The 21,397-nt window shown below is 49.6% G+C and overlaps 1 protein-coding gene across 14 annotated transcripts; it reads left to right on the top strand.

The window, feature by feature from the left end:
• Positions 1-1,240: 1,240 nt before the first annotated feature.
• On the top strand, positions 1,241-20,959 carry LAS1L (LAS1 like ribosome biogenesis factor). 14 transcript variants are annotated; one of them, XR_004318319.1, is made up of 15 exons: positions 1,241-1,573; positions 2,342-2,467; positions 3,480-3,549; positions 4,367-4,448; positions 5,299-5,583; positions 5,871-5,917; positions 6,768-6,877; positions 8,603-8,688; positions 9,055-9,105; positions 9,402-9,608; positions 9,955-10,102; positions 12,856-12,968; positions 15,218-15,753; positions 18,576-18,726; positions 20,626-20,763. XR_004318319.1 is itself a non-coding variant. In XM_032476150.1 (15 exons), exons 1-14 carry the CDS (start codon positions 1,383-1,385, stop codon positions 19,421-19,423), a joined length of 2,172 nt encoding a protein of 723 aa, XP_032332041.1. In that variant the 5' UTR covers positions 1,242-1,382; the 3' UTR covers positions 19,424-19,436; positions 20,626-20,764. The 14 variants fall into 14 exon arrangements, 10 of the variants coding, with proteins under 10 accessions (XP_032332045.1, XP_032332041.1, XP_032332036.1 ...); XR_004318321.1 differs by lacking the exon at positions 20,626-20,763 and adding an exon at positions 19,300-19,436; XR_004318322.1 differs by lacking the exon at positions 20,626-20,763 and adding an exon at positions 19,246-19,354.
• Positions 20,960-21,397: the final 438 nt, after the last annotated feature.

Below are 21,397 nucleotides of genomic sequence, written 5' to 3'. Positions count from 1 at the left end.
TTTGGTCAAGTTTTCTTGGAACGCATGATAGGGAGACCTTCAGCATCATGAGTGAAGGAAAGAGGAAGGATGGGGTCTTTACCTGAAAAGTACTATCCAAAATTAAGCTGGAGACACAACGTTGTAAAATGACTTATTACTCAATAAAAAAAGTTAAAAAAATAAAAATAATAAAAAATTAAATAAAATTAATGGAAGCAGCACAAAATTAACCTGGAAACCACCAAAATTTTCATGTATGATTCCTGCAGTTGTGGCAGATCCTCTGACTGGATTGGCCCTTAAGGGGTCATATAAGCCATCTCCCTGTCTTTGCCTACACACAGCCAGGATCCAAAATGTGGAAAGTGTATCTGGTTTCTGCAAGACACCTGGCCTACAGTTTTTTATGGCTACTCAGGACAGAGTAACTATCATCCAAAAACCATGGGCAAACTAGATCTTAGGAGAAGCTGGCTGGAGAAAAGCACATGTGGAGAATTCATTGGAATTTGTTGCTGTAAAGTGAAAAAGAGCTATTTGCAGTGATGCTGTTAGATCATTAGCAATAGTTCCCTCTGAAGTGTTAGATTGGAAAATAACTTCTGTGAGAGGGTTTGGGACAAGGTCTTGAACACATTTTAGCCAACCTGTAAAGTCAGAACGGCTTCATAACATTGCTTTCTTCCCCAGAACTCCAGAATCCCAAAGAATTGTGCAGAAAAACTAAGTATACCTTTGCGTTGTTGAAGCCAACATAGCAGTAGAATGCTGGCAGAGTAAAATCCTACAATTTTAAGCAATGGAAAAGAACCTGGAGATCACCCAGTCTAAGCTTCTCACCGTACAGATATGAAAATCCAGCAGATTTTTTAACCCAACTTTAAATATTTAGATATTAGACATTTTCTCTGTTGTCATGCTTCAGTGTCCATAGTGTTTTACTTGGGTGCTGATTCACGGCAATGAAAACATTAAGTGCATTTCCAGTATACTGGATGACCGCAATTCCTCCCCTGCATGCCAAAGGGCGCAAACTAAAATCCCTCCGGGTCTGAGACAGAAGCCGGTTAGCAACCAGGAAATTATAGGAACCTTGAGGCTGAACACTTGCAGCTGGTAGGGCTGCTTTGAGTAAAGAACACTTCCGGTCGGCGAGGCCGTACCCGCAATTTGTGGTTCGATGGACCTCCAGCTCTCGCGATTCGATTTGCTACGCTAACGCTGGGAGGCGGGCTTGCGTCCAGGTCACGCTCTCCCATTGGCTGCTAGTGCGGCGGCGGTTTGGTGTGAGGGTAGCACGTTGAGCTGAAGGCTTTTCGGAGTGCGGTGGCACTAGGCCTGGCATCGAGCCCAGTGTCTGGTGGGAATCCGGGATTGGGACTGGTCTGAGTCCCCAGGGGATGGATCGCGTGTTAAGTGGGTGGTGCGGGAAGTGCGTCAAAAAGAAAGGGTTGCCGCCACTCTGGGCCCAACGCATCGTGGTCGCCTGGCTCAGTAAGGCCGAGTGGGATCAGGTGACGGTGTATCTGTTCTGTGACGACCACAAATTGCAGCGGTACGCGCTGAACCGCATCACCGTGTGGAGGAGCAGGTAAGGCAGCAGGCTTAGCCCTTCTGCCTGCGTGCTGGTGGCATTTCATCTCTTTCTTTGTAGGATTTTCTTAAGGCCTTATTATCCAGTCTTCCTCTAAATGCCTAATGGTCCCCCTACGAGCGGTTTGGGCATTTCCCCTCTCCCAAGCGCCTGGGGAAGATCACAGCCAAGCTCTTGCACTGATCCCATTTGCGGAAAGAAAGGGAGTGTGTGCCTCAACAATCTCTTGTCAGATCTGCGAGCTTTAACTCTTACCTTCTCCCATTTGGGCAGGGTGCTGGAGGGACCAGTGTGGCTGAGCCAGGGTTTAAGGAGTAGCGCTCTAGGGTGGATTTCTGGTCAGGAAAGGTGTGTGTGTGGCGGGGGGAGCTTGCCTGCAAAACCATGTTTGACTGGGGCGCCTCAGTCCATTTGGTAAGATTGAGTTGAGAGCAGATAAGGGGTAAATGTCTCCAAGAATAAGGGTCTTTTCTAGCTGAATGAGTTGGTTTCAGGGTGAAAGAAAGGGGTGTGTCCACACTTAATTAGTGATTGGTTGCAGCAGCAGTTAGATGTCCTGTGCATACTCTAACCAGCCTCTCATGCCGTATATATTACTGGATTTCAGGGACCTTACCCTCCCTCTTTCCACCTTCTTGATTTGTGTCTGTTCACACATTCTTGAGCCAGTATCTAATCGGAATAGCCTACAGCTATAGCTAGGGTCTGAGGAGGGTGGGCCAGTGTAAGGGACCTTTATGATGGTGCTGGACTGTGGCCCTTTAGGTTAGGCAACGAACTCCCCCTGGCAGTGGCTTCTACTGCTGACCTGGTACGCTGTAAGCTCATGGATGTAACTGGTGGCTTGGGCACTGATGAACTTAGACTGCTCTATGGCATGGCATTGGTCAGGTAAGACCTACATGGGTAGGGGTGGGGGTGGTCTTGGGGGTGGGCGGCGTGGGGGTAGCACATGATAAGCAGAATTTGGCTTTGGGTTCTACCTGAAGCAAAAAGCCTTGTGTCCCTGTGTATGGGTCACCCTGTGATTGCTTAACTTTACAGCTTTTGGTACACCCTGTTAACACACATTCCTCTTTTTTCCTGAGAGCCTTCTCTCTTCCATTTTTCTTTACCTTTCTTTCGAATATAGGGTGGGAGTGGTTTAGACCAAGTGATTTCTGTGGATTCTTACAGATTTGGCAGTTTGATTTTTTTCCCCTTTAACTCTTTCACCCAGAGGAACTTTTCTGAATGGTTTGATATCCTTGGCCATGATTTAATGTGGATTTTCTAATTCCACCGCCATCTACACCTAGCACTACCCTTTTCCCCTTCTCTCCATGAACACTGAAAATTTTCCAAGTTGTGGAAATGGAGACATGGGCCAGGAGTTCCTGACTTACAAAGTGACTCAGAGTGGTTCTAGCTGTCTCATGCACTTTGAGAAAAAGGTTGCCTCTGAGTTTTCTCATCTGTCAAAGTCTTTGCTTAGCTCATACTGTTCCACTTGTCTGCCTTGAGTTCCTCCCTAGCTCTTCTTACCTTCTCCATTGTTTAGTTGTGCTCCCTGTATCATGTGATGTAGTCCTTTGTTCTAGCATTTATAACATATTATGTCATAGTATAATATGTTATATTATGTCATGATTATTTATCCTAGACTTAACTCTTCAAGGCCAGAGCAGTGTCTTTATTCATCTGTATGGTTTCAGTACAGGGCAGACTCTCAGTAAATGTTGGACTGGATGGAACCATTCTTGCTCTGGCTGACACCAACCATGAGAACAGGACAGAACAGTCATTGGAAAGGTTGTGTAAATGCAAGGTGTCAGTAACTCAGCAAGGTGTATTGAAGCCCCATTGGTTTGAATAAAAGAGTTACTTGGGCTGTGCCACTTATTTCCCCCCCCCCCCAACTCAGGTTTGTGAATCTTATCTCGGAGAGGAAGACAAAGTTTGTCAAGCTCCCCCTCAAGTTCCTGGCTCAGGAGGTGCGTATGATAAAGTGGCCTTGCTTAATTCTCCCCATGAGGGCTCACTAAATGGGGCATGGGGTGATGTGGGTACACACTTAGACTAGCTTGTCCCACCACTACCAGCCAAGCCCAGCAAGAACCCCAGAGCCTCAGCCTCCAACTTGAAAGAAGCAGACTTGCTCCCTTGCTCATGGCTGCTATCTTCAATGGGCTTGGCTTGCCCAGCTTGCTGGGAGTGGCCCAGCTGAAGCTGAGGCACCCCAGTGCACCACTGGATGGGGACAGGAAAGAGGTGGCTGTAAAAGTGCCTGTCCTCTGGTTGCTGACAGCCTGAGGGAGGAAACAAACTCAACCAAGCAGCATGAAAATGCCAGACATCCCTGCCCTGAGTGAGTATGTGAAGTGTGTAGAGACCCAGAGGGCAGGCAGGTTCTCAGCCATCAAGAGAAGCTTCTTGGAGGAAGTGGGGAGGGAAGGAGGGAGGGAGGGAGGGAGGGAGGGAGAGGGAACCCTGGGAGAGGGACTGGTATTAGCAGGGCAGAGGGAAGCTGGAGAAGGTGATTGTTAATGTTCATTCACAGGAATCTTTGTTGGAGGAGGTTAGTTGGTGGTTGGGGGAGGTGAGTGTCTTCTAATTTTCAGGATCACCTCCACAGAGCATAAAAAGAATCAGGAGACCTGGTTTCTAATCTTGGCTCTGCCACGAAGACCAGAACCACCTCTCAATTTCTCTATCTGTAAAATGGGGAGAAGCCAGGCTAATTCATCTCTATGGTCCCTTTCAGCTTTAATATTTTCTAATTTCTGCACTCACACCCTCCCCCATAATCAGGTGAATATTCCAGATTGGATTGTTGAACTTCGCCATGAGTTGACCCACAAGAAAATGCCCCATATAAATGACTGCCGCAGGGGTGAGTCCCCAGGGAGTATACCTGTCACAGTTAAGCCCAGAGGCCTGGGCTTGGTGGCACTGTGGGGAGAGAGAGAGAGGGAGGAGGGTCTTCACCTGAGGTCAGAGCCAGGACTAGGGTGAGGTAAGTGAGGCACTTGCCTTGGACACAAACTTTAAGGGAGTGTCAAAAGCTCAGTAATCAAGAGAAATAACACTTTAATAGGAAAAAACTCATGATAAAGAAAATACCAGAATTTAAAAATAAAGATAAGATTAATATTACTGATTTCTTCTTTTGCCTCAGGCTCCAATATAGCTTGGCAGGGCACTCTTCTGATCTTGTTTTGATATCTCAATTACTGAGTGTTTTGGCATCCCCTTAAACTTTGTACCTGAAGCAGGGAGTGGGATGTGGGTTGAGAGATGTGAGCCATCAGGTGTCTTGAACCCAGGGGTTCTTTGGACACCCCATCCCAACTATGAACCCCTGATTCTGCCTAACTCTTTGCGTTGAGGAAACTGAGATCTAGAAAAGGGAAGAGACTTGGCTAAGGCCATGTAACTAGCTACTGGGTCCCTGTTCTCCCACTTGCTAGCCCCATGTCATTTTTGGCATCCCATCTTCAAGTCTGGTATTAGTGTTTTTTTCGTAGGAAAGGTGCTGATGAGCAGGAGAAAGCAAAGAACAGGGGAATAACCCAGAGCAGGAGGGGCTGCTTCTGAATATTTTCGATTTGTGCCTTCTTGGAGCCAAGCCTCTTCCCTGGGGCCTTTCTTCCCGTAATGCTTGCAAGAGGCTGGGGGCCTGTGAGGAGCTGCTTGCCTGGGGCTGCTCCTATGGCACCGCCTTCCTTCCTCTTCTCCTGTAGGCTGCTACTTTGTCCTGGATTGGCTCCAGAAGACCTACTGGTGCCGCCAACTGGAGAACAGCCTGAGAGAGACCTGGGATTTGGAGGAGGACAAGGAAGAAACAGATGAAGAAGACCAAGAGGAAGATAAGAACATTGTTGTTGATGACATCCCAGAACAGAAACCAGAGCCTAAGGATGAAGAGAAAGGTGCAGAGCCAGATGTCAAGGCTGATGGAGACAGTGAAGGCAACAAAGAGGTTGATTCACAATTGCAAAAGGCTCAGAGACATAAAGAGTTGTATGGTAGGTGTCCTTAGGGGTGCAGAAAGGGGCCCAAGAGCTTGGAAGACTCAGGCTTAGGGTTGACACTGGTTATTTTCCTGGCTCAGCATTTCCTCTGAGGCTGTGGTGAGTCTTAGCTTAACAAAATTACTGTCACAAATTATCTTCCTTGAGCCCTGTGAAGCAAGAGAGGCAAGAATTCTAGTTCCCAATTTACAACTCACAAAACGAGGTGAGGGGGCTCAAAATTCCATCAGGAGCAGGAGGCTGGGCTGGCTGCCCCATCTGTTTCCCTATTCTGTTTTCAGAAAGAGCCCGAGAACTGCTGGTATCATATGAAGAGGAGCAGTTTAAGGTAACAAATTGTACCCTTAACTTGGCCTGTTCTCACCTGCCCCAGCTATTCCTTCCCTCTTGCCAACTACCTGAGAGAAGTCCTAAGAAAGAATTTGGGAGAAAAGTGGCAAAGCTTGAGGGAACTTCCCAAGAAAGAGAGGGGGGGAAACAGGAAGGAGACAAGAGGAGCAGAGTCTAGTTGGCTGATCTTCTACGCCAATGGAAAGGAGCAGATGATGGAAGCTTGTGGATAATCTGCCCCACTAGGTGGTAGGGAACAACTGGGCATAACTGGTTGCATGGCCCTGCAGTACTGCAGCTGATCAGCAGATGGCTCCCAGGAACTTTCCTAGATCAGGTGAGTTTGGGGGTGCTGTTTTAGTAGGAAAGGAGGTAGCTTAGAAGCCGTTCATCTCAACCCTTCCTTTTCACAGATGAAGAAATTGAAGCCATGGATGAATGAAGGGGCTGGCCCAAGGTCACATATGCCATTAGTGATAGAACCAGGATTAGAACCTGGGTCTCCTGATTCTCTTTCTTCCATAAACCATTGCTTCCCTTGGCCCAAGGGTCTCTGCCCAGCAACAACCAAATGCCCCCATTGGATATCTCAGTATTGAGGTATCTGGTTATTGGGAGCCACGGGGAATTTGAGGGGTGAAGAGGGAGAAAGAAGAGAAAGTCTATAGTTTAAGGGTCAGGATACTTTTAGTAGCGGGGCCAATAGGGGAGTTCTGGGCCCACCCCTGCTACTCCGCCCTATCCCCTAAAGGTAGGTGCTGAGAGTCCCTATGAGAAGGGATCCTGGAGGGGTGGGGAAGGGTTGCCTGGCAAAACCAGCCTTCTGATGGGATCTTCTTTGCTGGCAGGTGCTGGAGAAATTTAGGCATTTACCTCAGGCTGTTAAGGCGTGGAATAACATGTCCCCACCTGTAGAATGCATCCTGGCAGAGCTCAAGGGCATTACATGGGAGAACAGGTGTGTAACTAGGTAATCAGGTGCTGCCTACTCTCTAGAGTAGAGCATAGCAGCCTCACTGAAATTGGTTTCATATCCCAGTTTGCAAATCTCTGTTGTTTGAAATCCCAAGGATGATCTTGATCCCCCACTGGTGACCCTGCATTCTGCATAATCCTCTTCCCCAAGCCCTGCCAGGTACCAGGTTGGGGTTTCCTGCTCTGAGTCACTGAAAATGGCCAGAGGCAGGAATGGCTGTTGTCATCCATCCCCTGGCCAGCTTTGTTCCTCTTTGTCCAGTGGCATATGGAGCTCTTGGCAACTAAGAAAAGCCCTTAATCCTTTGCTTTTTTGCTGCCTAGCCCTTGTCCAAGTTTGACATAAAAGATAATATGGTGGGTGCTGCTGGTCTCTTCTTTTGAACTGCTATTAGAGAGTGTCAGCATCCCTTGGATAATTGTGGTTGGGACAGAGGAGGGGCCTTCCAAGGGCCTGGATCCTCAAAAGACTGAGTCCCCTCTCACCCACTCAGTATGGCCATGAGCCTGCTTTTTCCTCCTAAATAGTGCTCAGTTCAATCCAAAGCAGACAATGCCCATTCCTCTCCTCCCTGGCTCTCTGGAGCTTGCTACCTAAATTCAGCTGGAAAGGGCTTTGGAAAGATGTTGGAAGGAATGTAGGATGGAGCAGAGAGTGTAGGAAGGTGGTGTGGGTGGTAGAGTGGGCCTGGGTGGGAGCCTGCAGTGTAGGTTAGGATTGCCCCTGGTGTCTTCTTTATTCCCAGGGTATCACTAGTTCCAAAGGTGTTTTATCAATGTCTGCACAGCCTAGGTTTCTTGGCTGTACCACCCTTCAGCAAAGGGGTGAGTGGTGGCCCCTCCAGTAACTGGGAAGACTATCCTTGTGCTATACAGCAGTGTCTGCCCGGTTGTGCTGAGCAGGCAACCAGTTAACTGTTTTAAGTGCTCTTCCTGGATACTGACCTAAAGAGATAGGAGATGGATGGAAGGACAACTCTTTCTTCCCCAAGCCTGGTAGAGGGAGGGATCTGAGCATGACAACCCTCCAGACATTGAGACACCTTAGGAGCTCTTGTTACCCCTCTAGGCCCAGTCAGTGAGGACAGCCTCTCTTAGGGAACTGCTGGCTCTGGAGGATACAGCTGGCTGTTGCTGGTTTTGTTTGAGCTAGATAGGGATGAGGGAGTACCCCTATAGCTTACGCTTTCAACCTCTATATCTTAGTTCTGGGTTCTTGGGGTCCCTAGGAATAAGGATACTATTTGGTCCAGGAATTGAGTCCCCATAGTTTGTGCTTTTAAGATCTGATGGGCAACCAGGCAGAGGGGGAGGGGTAGGAAACTGGAGGACTGTCAAGAGAAAGACTGAGCAGGAACTAGAGTCTAAAAGCCCTTGACCCTATGACCTCCAGCATTTAACTCATTCGTGAGCCTGGGACTTTTCTCCATCCGTGCTTTCAGGCTTGTTCAGCCACTACTGCCTTTCTTATGGGCCTTAGATGAGCATGTGCTTGGTAAATGCTTGTTCAAAACCCACTGATCCCAGTCTCTGGCTCAGCCCCTTCCCTGGGAGGCTAAGGCCTGAGATTGAATTGTCAACTGCCTTTTCCCCCATGCTGTTTTGGCCACTTGAGCCAGAGGCATTGCTGCCTTGGGAGTGGGTAGGAGTGTAGGAGAGGGTCTTCTGCCTGCTTCAGTGTACTTAATTTAGTGTCCTCTTGCTCCAGGGAGGCTGTGCTGGATGCTTTTCTGGATGACGGCTTTCTCATCCCCACATTTGAGCAGTTGGCAGCTTTGCAGATAGACTATGAAGGTAGGGTCCTGGAGGCCCACTACAGCCTTAGGGTACTGCGTATCCTGGGCAAGAACATCAAGGGTGGGCTGGGTGGTCCTAGACTGGGGGTCAAGGGCTGTTTCCTGCCATTGTATAGCCACTGGAAGCCCCTCTTGGCTGAGCAGAAGGTGTAGCCTCACTAATAAGCAGTTGCTGGGCTATTCTTAAGTGGCTTGGAATTGGGTTGGGTGGGATGGCATGGGATAGGGTGGGGTGGAGTGGGGTGGGGTCTTAATGCCATTATTGTGCTGTGTTAATTGTGATTTAGCCACTCATTAGAGAGCTAGAACAGCAGAACTGGAAGGGCCTTGTGAGGTCATCTAGTCCAACATCCTCATGTTACAGATGGGCAGACTGAGGTCCAGAGAGGGGAAGGTACTGACCCAGAGTCACACAGTGAGTTATTGACAAAGTTGAAGTTAGAACCAGAGTTCTTTTTCTTTTATACTTTGTGTTAAGCCAGTTGTTGTTTGCCAGATACTAACTGGTTTCTCTCCCCTGCTTTTCTGCTCTCCTCTTTCCTCCTGTCTGCGGTGGCAACTCTGTTATTGTTGGTGGGGCCCCTTCTTCTCCCTCTCCTCCCTTTCTTCTTCTCCTCTCTCTCCCTCTTTCCCTCTTCTCTCCTCCCTCCCTCCATCTCTCTCCCTCCCTGCCTTCCCTCTCCTTATCAATGGGTGTTTCTCACAAACCAGAAAATGTGGACTTGAGTGACGTCCTGGTGCCAAAGCCATTCTCTCAATTCTGGCAGCCCCTGCTCAGGGGCCTGCACTCCCAGACCTTCACGCAGGCCTTGCTGGAGAGGATGCTCTCTGAGCTGCCAGCCTTGGGGGACAGCGGGATCCGGCCCACCTACATCCTCAGATGGACCGTTGAACTGATTGTGGCTAACACCAAGACTGGTGAGGGAGACTAGCCCTAGTCCCAGGACCTAATGCCGCCCAGGCAGGAGCATCTGCCACTGTCAGCTCTCAGCTGAATAGCACGAGGTGGACACATCCCTTGCTAAAGGTTTAGGTTTGCCCAAGAGGGCCCTGCAGGAGCAGTGGACAAATCTCCTTCACCTTTTTCTTCTCAGAGCCAAGTAAACTGGGCTGGGGAAAAGGGCCCTGAATGCTTTGAGCAAGTGGGAGGTATAAAGTGGGGAGTCTGGGGGGATGGGGAGGGACAAAGCCAAGCTTTTCAAAGTACAAGATTGGGTGGTGTGCTTTCTGATTCCTTCTCCTCAGGCCCTCTCTTCTCTCTCAGGACGGAATGCCCGCCGATTTTCTGCAAGCCAGTGGGAAGCAAGAAAGAACTGGAGGCTATTCAACTGCTCTGCCTCCCTTGACTGGCCCCAGGTGGTTGAGTCCTGCTTGGGCTCACCTTGCTGGGCCAGCTCCCAACTCCTTCAGCTGTAAGTCTCTTGAATTCCATCTGGTAAGAGGGTGACACCCTGCAGGCCTCAGGGCCGCACAGGCCTAGAATGGCAAGAGTTGGATGAGCCCTTGCAAGGACACCTAGTCCTGTCCCCCTCCTGCTAACAAATGAGAGAACTGAGTCCCAGAGAGGGAAGGAGTAGGGTATTTTGGCCCAAGATCACACAGCTTAAAACGTGGCTGAACTGAGTCCAGTATGAAAATGGATGAGCCAAACCCCTTAGAGTGCTTAGCACAGTGGCCTGTACAGAGTAAGTGCACAATAAATGGTAGCTGCTGTTTATTATTGAACCCATTCTTCTGACTCTAAGCCCAGTGCTATCTCTGTTATCTTCCCCAAATATACTTCTCATAGGTGCTTAACAACCTTCAGTGACTCCCTATGACTTTTTAATGAAGTTTTGGCTTCTTAGCCTGACATTCAAAGATCTTTCTGGTTCTGCCCCAACCTATCCTGATAGCCATACCTCCTGTGAATCCCCTCTACCCAGTCCACCCTGGGTGCTGTGGTCAAACTGAATATTGCACTGATTCCTGTAAATACCTGTGATTGTCTCCCTTTCTTTTTTTTCTGTCATTTCCTGACCCCAAGCCACTTCCCTCATACTCATGGAAGGCTTTAGCACCCAATTCTCTTCCTGCTTTCTGGAACAATACCTGTTTCATCTGAGTGACCCATCTGACACTGCAGCTCCTCAACTCCAGTGACCTTCATTCTCCACTACACTCAGCAGCCCATTTCCATCACTCAGAGCTATTCCACCTCTGAAAGCTCACATCCCAGCATCCCACTTGGTGACAACCACCTATTGTCCCTCTGGTTCTCACCCTCGCATCCCATGACATCTGCTCTTTGCTTTGCCTGCTTCCAGACCTCCATCTCTCCATTTCTTACCTGCCTCAACCTTGCTTCCCTTCAGTCCTGTCTGTGGTTGATCACTTCAGCCACTCATCCTCAGCACCCTCAGCTCTGCCCATCCTTTGGCGTGTCTGACTTGCAACCCCCCACACTGGGATTGATCCTCCCCACTCTGCTTCTCCCACTCCTCAGCCCGGGTAGCTGAGCTCTGCTGGAGAAAACAACATAGCCCTGCGGATTGCTGCCACTGCAGAGGTATGATTTTTAATCTTGGGCCAGGCCTCAGTTCTGCTTGTCTGAACTTTTACTTGTTTTCTGCCCACTTTCTCTCCTGTTTCCTGACTGTTCTAAACCCTTACCACTCACCTCAAGCCCCTCCCCCTCTCCCATTTCACCCTAGCTTCCTCAAGCACATGGAGGCCTCCAGCAGGGCCTCCTCGACCCGAGGTCCAGCCCTCGTGAACTGATCTGCGGCTCCACTCAACATTCTCGCCAGTCTCAGGATGAGGTGGTCTTGCCCAACCTCAAAGCCTACTCCTCCACCTGTGCTCTGGAGCTGCCTCTGCCAGCATCACTGGGGCCTCACCCCAGCCTCTCCCTTGCTCTACTGGCTCTTGCTCTTCAACCTATGAATGTGCCTGAATTTTTCTCATCTTAAAACAAAACAATAATAACACCACCACAAGCAAAATCTCCTTTGATCCTGCATCCCTTTGTGGGGTTATCACCAGCTTATCACTCCTTTCCCTCCCATCAAAACATTTCAAGGGAGTAGTCTACACTCAGCAGTCTAGATTTCCTCACTACCTTCTTACTCCTTACAATCTGCTGCAATTTGGCATTCACTCCCAGATTTCCTTTGACCTAGTTACCAAATCCAGTGGGCCCTTTTCCATTTCCATGTCTGCTGCATTGACGCTGTTTACCACTGCCTTGAAATGCCTGTGCTTTTTTTTTTTTAACTAGTTCCTGTAAAGTACCAAGGCCCAAATCTCTTTATCTAGCTCAGGCTTTTTCTCCAGGATTCATTATCCCATATTTGACTGCATGCAGATTTCTCCCCTTGGGTGGCCTCCAGGCACCTTACTGTGACAGAAGAGAATTGGTCATCTTACTTCCCGCTCCAGCCCCAAAGTGATCTTCCTCCTGCTCCCTGTCTCACTTGCTGGTGGCCCTGTCTACACTGTCACATTGATTCTCTCAAGTACTTCTCCAATCTGAGACTTTGTGTTGCTGTGTCTATTTCCCCTAGTGTCTCCTTCCCTCTAACAGACTAAGCTTTTCAAGGACAAGGACTCTGCATTAGCCATCCATGCCCCAGCACACCCTACAAGTCCAGCCCCCAAATAGGCCTCCGTAAATGTTGTTGAACTCAACCAAACTCTGCTGTCTCATGGCCAGCAGTGCTGTCTTTGGTGGGAGCTGACTCCATGCCTGAGGAATAAATGAAGTGGGAATCTGGATTCTAAGAACTTCTTAGTCCCCTGATCCTTCCCATGGAGTCAGAAAGTCCTTCTTGAACCCTGATGACATTTGGAGCACAGTAGTAGCTTATAAGTAACTTATAAGAGAAAAAAAATAGCCTCATTGACAAAATCAGCCAGTGCAAGACCTCCAGGAGATGAGACTGAACGAAACAGCCAAATCTCCGATGTGTGTGCTCTAGACTGGAAGTGATATGGATGGGTGGAAAACTGGGAGGAGAACCAAAAAGTCCTGAAGTCATTTGAGCAATTCCAGCAAGAGAAGGAATAAAGGAAATTTCAAAGTCCACAAGAAACATGGCATGTGTATATGATGTGGGGAGGGAATGAAAAGAGCAGCATGAAGAGGTTTGGATAGGTGGCCTTCAAGGTACTTTCCAATCCTAAGTGCCTGCAGAGTGGAAGCTGCTGGTCTTGGAGAAGTCTGGACCACAGAGATCTCCCAACCCAAGCATACCAGAGGGATGCGACACATGCCAGCAGTAACAGCGGCTCACTTGGGTACGATTTTTGTGCACAGATCCTGCCTTTCCCAGATCATCAGTGAAACTAGTCCTAATCACCCCATTGTACAGATTTGGAAGTGTGATTTCCCCAGGTATTATGCTGCAAGTCAGTAGCAAGACTGCAAGTCAGAACTGGGGCCAGAATTCAGATATCCTGTCCTTACTCCTGTGCTTTCTACAGTGTTGCATTAGATTGCACTATTACGAAAAGCATGTGTTACTAGGCACATACAGAACTTGACTTTTATTTTCCCCAGAGGAAAAAATAAAAGATACCACTGGCAATTAAGTGTTGGGCATAGTGCTGTGTTTGTTTGTAGAAGCTTTTTCATTTCACTTGACACAGCAATCTTTAGATGTGGACGTATTATACTCTTATTTGACAGATAAGAAAGACATTGAGGCTCTGAATAGTGTGAAGTGACTTATCCAAAAGTCATAAAATTTGTTGATGGTGGGACAGGAATTTGGGCCCAGGTCTTGGTGTGAGTCCACCTTCTTACCACTAGCCTGACCCGTGACCTTCTCAGTCCCAAGCTGGGACCAGACAAACCTGAGAAAGTAGGTGGCTTTTAAGATTCTTATCACTCCTGCACCTCAGTTGTCAGACTAGACAGCTCGTGATAGCCGATGCGTAAGAATAAACAGTGGTAACATGGCATCTTGCCAATATCGAGTGCCTGGGAATATTTATTATTAATCATACTAATGGACCACGGTGAGAGGGAAGAGTTTCTCTCTGGCTTTTCCTCTTATTAATAAGGCTGGAAGCTTTTTGAGAGCTTCTCCCAGCCAGCCAATATCAATTCAATTTGAGCCAGTGCCCTCTTGGAACATGAAATTAGCCCTGCAGAGAGGGTCTCCCAGTCTCCGAGTGGCGTCTCTAGCTCCTAGCCCTGTCCCCAGCAGCCAGTGACCAGCGACCACCCATTGGTGGCCAGACTGCCTCTGGGGCCTAGAGAGAAAACAGTATGGCCCTTCCATGGAGAGCCCGCAGCTCAAACTCAATACACCTAGAAAGGAACTATCCATCTGTCCTCCCTACAGGCCTCCAGCAGTGACCAGGTACCTGCTAGGTGCCCGGTTCTACATGAGGCTCTGCACAGAGTGCTCACCCTCTTCCTCCCCTCGGCTCTGTATCTGTTGGTGGTTTTGTTATTAGTGCCGTCCTTTGTGTGCACGATGTCATCATCTTTTAACTCCTCTCCCTGACCCGTACCATCTGGTCACGAAGCCCTGCCTTTGTCTGTCTGTCCGTCCTTCACAGCTTCTCCCCCTCCCATCTCCACTGCCAGTGCCCTAGGTCAGCCCTCACTGACTCTCCCTGGTCACCCATGCTCCAGGCTGCCCCATCCAGGCCATCCTCCATGTGGGCCCCACAGTGATCTTCAGAAATGCAGCCTTCACCTGTGCTCAGAGACGTCAGGTGACCCCCATCCACCCAACACACACACTTAACCTTTGCAGGCTTCTCTTTCTCCCACAGCTCCTGAGCACAGCCCGTCCCCTCGAGCCAGGCTCCTGTCACCGCATGCACACAGCACGGTGTGCTCACTCTGGGTTCTGCACGAAGCCCTCCCTTGATCTCTCCTGCCCTCCTTGTGCTCTCTGCCTCCCCCAGCTCCTGTGGTGCCCAGGTCTGCAGTGCTCATCTGGCCTCTGTCCCACATCCTGCTTTGTCTTGTCAACTGCTGCTTTTTTTTTCTTTTCCTCCATTCCAGGCTGGGCTGTAGTTGCTCCCAGAAAGGGATCCCACTTTGTGTTCCATGCAGAAGGAGCACAGCACATTTCCAGGCGTATCTTTGGAGCTCAGAACAGATTGCTCAGCTAAAGAGCGGGATCCACTATTCTCATGTCCAGCTCTGCAGGCCTAATGGCTAGTTTGTGTATTTATATAACATTGCAATACAGATTTCATAGCTATCATTTATTGCATGCTCACTATGTGCCAGGCACTGTGCCAGGCATTCTATGTGAGCTATCTTATTTACTCCTCTCAACAACCCTATAAGTTAGGTGCCATTATTGTCCTCATTTTATTAAGAATGCAAGTGAGCCACAGAAGTCAATCATAGAGTTTGTTCAGAGTCCATGGTCCTGTTGTATCTGTGTTCTCTCTGCTCTGCTGCACTGCCTTTCAGAGGCAGGTCTGACAGCTCAGAGACCAAATTCAAACTGGAGTGTTGAGGTATGAAGTGACTTGAAATTTTGAATCTTTGTTACCACATCCCTCCCTTTGCTCAGCATCTTCAAAGCCATGGAGCAGGTCCTGCCAGACGAGGAGCAGAAGAAGCTGCTGCGCATCTGTTCCATTTATACCCAGAGTGGAGAAAACAACGAGGTGCAGGAGGGCTCAGAGGCTTCTCCCATTGGGAAGTCTCCATACACACTGGACAGCCTATATTGGAGCCTCAAACCAGCTGGCTCTATCTCCGGGCCTGAAGGAGAAGCCCAGCAGCAGGAAGAGCAGGGAGGCCTTAATGATGTCAAGCAAAATGAGGAGGAGAAAGAGGTTTTGGAAGACCAGGAGGAGGAGGAGGAGGAAGAAGAGGAAAATGAGGACCAGAAGTGGGAGGAAGAGGAGGAAGATGAAGAGGATGATGATGATGAAGATGATGATGATGAGGATGATGATGAAGATGATGAAAATGATGAGGAGGAAGACAGGATGGAGGTGGAGCCTTTCTTTGCTGAGCAAGAATCCCCCACTGCCGAGAGTGCTAGGCTCCTGGCCCATAAAAGAGGAGCTTTGCAGGGCTCCGCATGGCAAGTTAGCTCAGGTGAGGAGCCTGATCACGACTTTGTCCCCACACCTGTCTTCCTTCTCTGGCTGGCTCCTGAGGCTTCCTTTCGCCCTAGAGATACGATGGAAAGTAGCAGTGCGAGGCAAGCCTGGGAAGCAGCCTGGTGTGTGAATGACAGTAGGCTTCCCTCCCCGTTACGATGAAGTGTGTAAGCGCCAGGGACCTTAGCAACATCATGCAGCCAGCTGCCTCGTGCAGACAGCACCTTCAGAGGGGTTGGTGTGGGTGTGGGCACTGGGTAGCAAAACACAAAAAGTGAGAGGTAGGGGGTAGGTAAACATGATTTCTGCCTGTGTCTTTTGCATGCAGTGATAAGGAGCAGGGAGCTAAAGAAGAGTGCTTTGTCTGTGTATGTGTGAATGAGTATGTACACGTGGAGACTGGGTGGTGATTGGACCAGATTTGGTTGTGTGTATGCGAAAGAAGAACCAGGAGCATTAAGTCAGAGGAAATGGAAGTGAGATCAGAAAGGTGAGAATAAGGAGTAGTGCAGTTTTTTAGTGAGTATATAAGTTAGTGAGACAAAGCTGGGAGGGGGCGGGGGTTGATGATGGGTGGGGGAACATGAATCTCCTCCTCCTGAGGGTGGTCTTTTGAATGCCCTTATTTCAGTTGCGGAGCAGGAACCTTAAGGCAGGGAGATTCCAAAGGAATGAGCAATCTGATGTGTATATGTGGGCACATGTGTATGTGTACATGCTAGAGGCAGAGGTAGATGTGGGGATCAGCCTGTGTGATGGAGCTAACTCAGGAGGGGAATGGGTGTGGGGTAGCATAGGCATGATGGGGAACAGTAGGGAGAGAGAGGAGCAGCAGTGAAGGAACTTAGTGGGAAAGGTGGAGTCTTTGCCCTCATGTGGAGGTGTGTGGAAGAGCTGGGGCATAAAGATCCTGAGTGCTAGGGCTGGGGGAACATGCTTATGTTTGTGTGTATGTGAATGCGTGTGTGCCTGCATATGCTAGACAAACCAAGGCACAGGGACAGAAAACTGTCTCAGGGCGAGGAGGGCTGTGTTGGCGGATCTTTATAAATATCGAAAGGGCAGGGCATTGACTCAGGCAGAATTGTGTGTGTGTGAGTGAGTAGGGGTTGTGAAAAGAGAAATTGTGAAGTGGGCTGTATGTGCATCTGTGTATCCATGCACTCACGGTTGTGTTTGTTTTTGGAAGAGGAGGTGGAATTGCCAAGACCCATGGGGACCAGTAGGTATCTGTATGAGGGAGAGAAGTGGAAGCAGTGAGAGTTGGGGGTATATGGAAAGGCATGAGAACAGGCAGTGAGGCAGCCATCCAGAGATGGTGCGTGTGTGTCCATGCTATCAGTAAGGGGACGTGCCTCAGGCTAGAGAGGCAGGGGCAGTGATGTCAGTAGGGTTGGGAGTGTTAGTGATGGGGAGGGAGGATGGTCAGGTCAGTGACAAAAGTCGGGGGAACGATCCTTGTGTACAAAGGTATCTTTGTACGCATAGGGTAATGGAGGATGTTAAGACAGGCACAACTTCCTTCATGTAATAGAGCCAGGGGTTGGTGGAGATGGGCAGGCAGAGGTACAGCCCTTCCTGGATAAGGTTCTATGAATAGCATAAAAAACTAATCCGGGGTTGATAGTTTCCAGAATGCCAGGGACATCACGACAGGGAGGATCTTTTGGGTACAAGGGAGATGCAGGAGGCCAGAAACTGGATCTTCTTGAAGGAGCTCACCAGTGAAGGCTTCACTTAAAAACATGGGATGCATTGGTGTAAGGATGGGGAAGGGATTTCATATAATACTGTGTGGAGGGTATTTAACTGATAGGACAGAAGGTAGGGAATGCCTGGCATGGTCCATTCTGAAGGGGTGTATTTTGGGGGTTGGGGGGAGGGAAGGAGGAAGTGGTTTGTGAATGCAGAAAGGCTTGGGCATATTGAAATCTTTCCCTCTCTACCTTGCTTTGCTTCCTCTGTATGTGTGTAGACATGTGGAGATGCAGGAACATTAAGATTTCTCGTTTGTGGGCCTGTGTATAAGTTTGAGAGGCAGGGAGTGAAACTGGGAACTTTTGTTGAGTGGAAGGTTTGGTCTGTGTGCTTATATATGTATACTTAGAGGCAGCGATGGGGGTGGTCTATGCAGTGAGATTGCCCTTCCCTAGAGAAAGGATGTTCTTTGTGTGTGCATCTGGGGGAAACAAAACCTTGCAGGGGGCAGGGGAAGCATAATACCTCTGAAAGAGTGTTCACCCTGAAGTGGTATGTGAGTGTGTGTGTATCTCTCTCAAGGCAAGGCCACTAAGAAGTGTGGCATTTAAACATGGTGGGGCGTGTATATGTGTAGGATATCTAGGTCATTCAGATACTCAGAGGTATCTTTGGGTTTGGGTAGGAGGGACAGCTGGAATTCTGGGGCATCCTGACTTTCTAGGATATATATATGCGTATATGGAAATGGGGGTTGAGGGTGAAAGTTCAGGCAGTGATACAGCCAGGACTGAAGTTGTCTGTGTCTGTGTCGGGACATGTTTGGGGAAGTGGGAGAAGAGTGGAGAGGAACAAAAATATCTATAGTTGTGTGCATGTTATGTGGGGGGTGGAGATGGCTTGTGTTGGGGATGGTGTACGTGGAAACATAGAAGGGAAGAAGGGACATAAAGAGTGTGTGGGGGAGTACAGAAGGGGTGGGGGAAACTGAGGTAGAGAGGAGCTAGGTTGAAGATGCCCAGGTAGACAGGTAGGTGGACGGACAGGGTAGGTGGGCCTGTGCACCCATCTGAGAACTAGCTAATCAACCCTCTCTTGCCTCCTCTTTTTGCTCCACAGAAGATATACGATGGGACACCTTCCCCTTAGGCCGAATGCCAGGTCAGACCGAGGACCCAGCAGAGCTTATGCTGGAGAATTATGACACCATGTATCTTTTGGACCAGCCTGTGTTAGAGCAGCGGCTGGAACCACCAACATGCAAGGCTGGGTGAGTGCACATGGCAGCAGGATTCCCCACCCCTTTCTCTGCCTCCTGTAGGAGAGAGAGAGGGGGGAGGGAGGGAGGGAGAGAAGGACCTAGAGTGGGGTGGATTGGGGAGGTTGATGTCCCCAGTCAGGGCCCAAAGGAATGAAGTATAAGCTCCATTCCCTATAGCTGGGCCCTTGCCAGGACTTCCAGCCCCTAGTAGGGGGGGGGGCAGCGAGGCAGCCATACAGAACTAGCTTCGCATCCCTCTCAGACTGCATCCAGTTGGTGTGTGTGCATGCATGCAGGTGTGCATGTGAGAGGGTGAGTTTGTGTGTATGTACGTGTATATGTGCATTTTTGGGAAGGGAGCAGTACATAGCTTTCAACAGATTCTCTAAAGGGTCAAGAACAGGTGCTCTAATCCAACTTCTTCACGTTCCTAAGGAGAAAACTGAGGCCCAGAAAGGGGAAGAGATTTGTCCAGAGGTTCACAGAGTAATCAGTAGGCCTCCCCACACTGTCCTGGCATCTTGGTAGCAAGGCCTACGCAGGGCTCCACGCTCTCCCTCGAAACTTGCCTCTGGATCACAGGCGTGAGAGCCCTTGGGTCATCAGGGAGCCAGGAATCAAGCAGCCCTTGCTGAGGGGCTCTGCTGGTAACACAAAGGAGCCCGTCCAGAGGTCCTGTACATTCCGGAATGCGGGGCCATTGTGACCGGGAGAATCCTGTGAGTACCAGAGAGAGACCTCTGTGGGCCCCTGAAACAGTCTGTCCCTGTGCCACCTGCCCACTTCATGGGAGATGAGCCCCTCTTCTTCTAGACATTCAGAGAGAGGGCTGTAGAACCCAGGGGCCCCAGCAGCAAGCCAGGCCCAAGGCAGTGCCATGGACTCTCTGTCCTAGGCTAGGGACAGCAGGCCTCTTAGAGAGGAGAGGAAGCAGCTGGGGAAGCGGAGTGGTCTGTAGTTGGGAGTGGAGCCCACGTGTTTGAGAGAGAGAGACCTCCTCCCTCCTTGGGTAAGGCTATCTTGATGAGTATTAAGGTTTCAAGGATGAAGTGTGGGCAGGTAGAGCTGTTAAATCCAGAAGTAGGCCAGCCCCACACCCCCTGTAGTAGGAAGACTTCTCTGCTGGAGCGGGCATGCCCACCCCTGTTTCTTGTCTCAGCTCCACCCCTGACTTAGCAGTGTGGCCTTGAGCAAGTCCCTTTTCATCTCTGAGCCTCAGTTCCCTTGTCTGTAAGACAGTAGGTGATAGGAAGGGATGGGGCTAGATCATCTCTAAGAAGTTTTTTCAGTGGCAGTAGTATAACCATGGATCTTTCTGAGGGGAAGGATGATGGCTTTGCTCTCAGCTGTCACCCTCATCTACCTGGAAGGACCTTTGACTTGCAGGAAGCAGGGGAAGCAAGAGTATTCTGAGCAAGGCCAAGGAAGGGGAGGGCAGTCTTCTCCCTTGAGCAATTTTGCAGTCTTAGGATGGGAGAGGGGCCCAGCCCTGCAGCCCCAGCCTGGCCTTGGGCCCCTTAACCAGCTCTTGTGGTGGGAGGGATCCAGCCTAGGGTCCTTTGGGCCCCCAAGATTTAAGGCCTTGGAAGAAAGTCTGTTAGGCAGCCACTTTCAATACCTTCCTGGGAGTGGGGTAGTATAACTATCCCTCTCCTACATCAACCCACATAGCTCTGCTCCGATCTGATTTATGTACTATAAAGTTTTATTTGAAAAGTTCCAATCCTCGTATCCCACCTCCTTCAATTGAGGGGAGGGCAGAGCCACTCCTGGGGCCCATCTTGAAGTGGATTCTCAGATTAGAGGGTGGGTTGTCCCCATGGACACACACATCTAGCATCCTTAGCCCCTGTAGAGCCTAAAGCTGCCTCCTTCCCCAACTGACCAGCCCCTCCCCTCTTTCCACAGCACCCTGGGCCTGAGCTGTGGCATCGGCAGTGGCAACTGCAGCAACAGCAGTGACAGCAGCAACTTGGACGGCCTTCTCTGGAGCCATGGTCAGCTGCACGGGCTCAAAACTGGCCTGCAGCTCTTCTGATGCCTGGCCTGGTGTAATTGTTCATCTAGCCCCGCTGGGGCATCCAGCCCACCCTCTCAGTGCACCTAATGCTCCAGGAAATAACCTGGGAGGTAGCCTGCATCCACCATATCAGCTCAGTTTTCCATCACAGAGAAACTTTGATTTTGTTTTGCTTTGTTTTGAAAAACAATAAACAGGCAATTGTTGTTCTGGTGTTTGTGAGATGAGGGGCTGTGTGCTTCTCCCCTTATTCTAGGGGCTAAGAGAAGGTGGGATCATAACAGAGCTTTGAGCAGGAGCTGGGTCCTGAGGCCCCTTGGGGCCTAGTGCCGCTCATACCTTTTTTCTGACCCAAACCATTTTCACTCCGCTCATTGAAATGCAGTGTGGGGCCAGCTTACCAGGAAGCATCGGGCCCCAAAAGAGGCATTGGTGGCCATAGAGCCCAGCCATCATAAGGGAAATCTGCTCAGAACCTCCCTGACAGCTGGAAGACCCAGTTCTTCCTGATGCCACACAGCAGGCTTCTGGCTCATTTCCCTGCCTGCCCTCACTGGGCACCAAACAGCAGTTGAAAGCCAAAGTAAAACCTTTGTCACTTGTATTTCTGCCTAGAAAAAGGTAAAATGGACTTCCCTATGGTGGGCATTGGAGCAGAGA

This window comes from Camelus ferus, chromosome X (genome assembly GCF_009834535.1).
Source record: "Camelus ferus isolate YT-003-E chromosome X, BCGSAC_Cfer_1.0, whole genome shotgun sequence".
Classification (NCBI taxonomy): domain Eukaryota; kingdom Metazoa; phylum Chordata; class Mammalia; order Artiodactyla; family Camelidae; genus Camelus; species Camelus ferus.
Note: the sequence above shows the minus strand (reverse complement) of the source record. Positions and strands in the feature narration are given on the sequence as shown.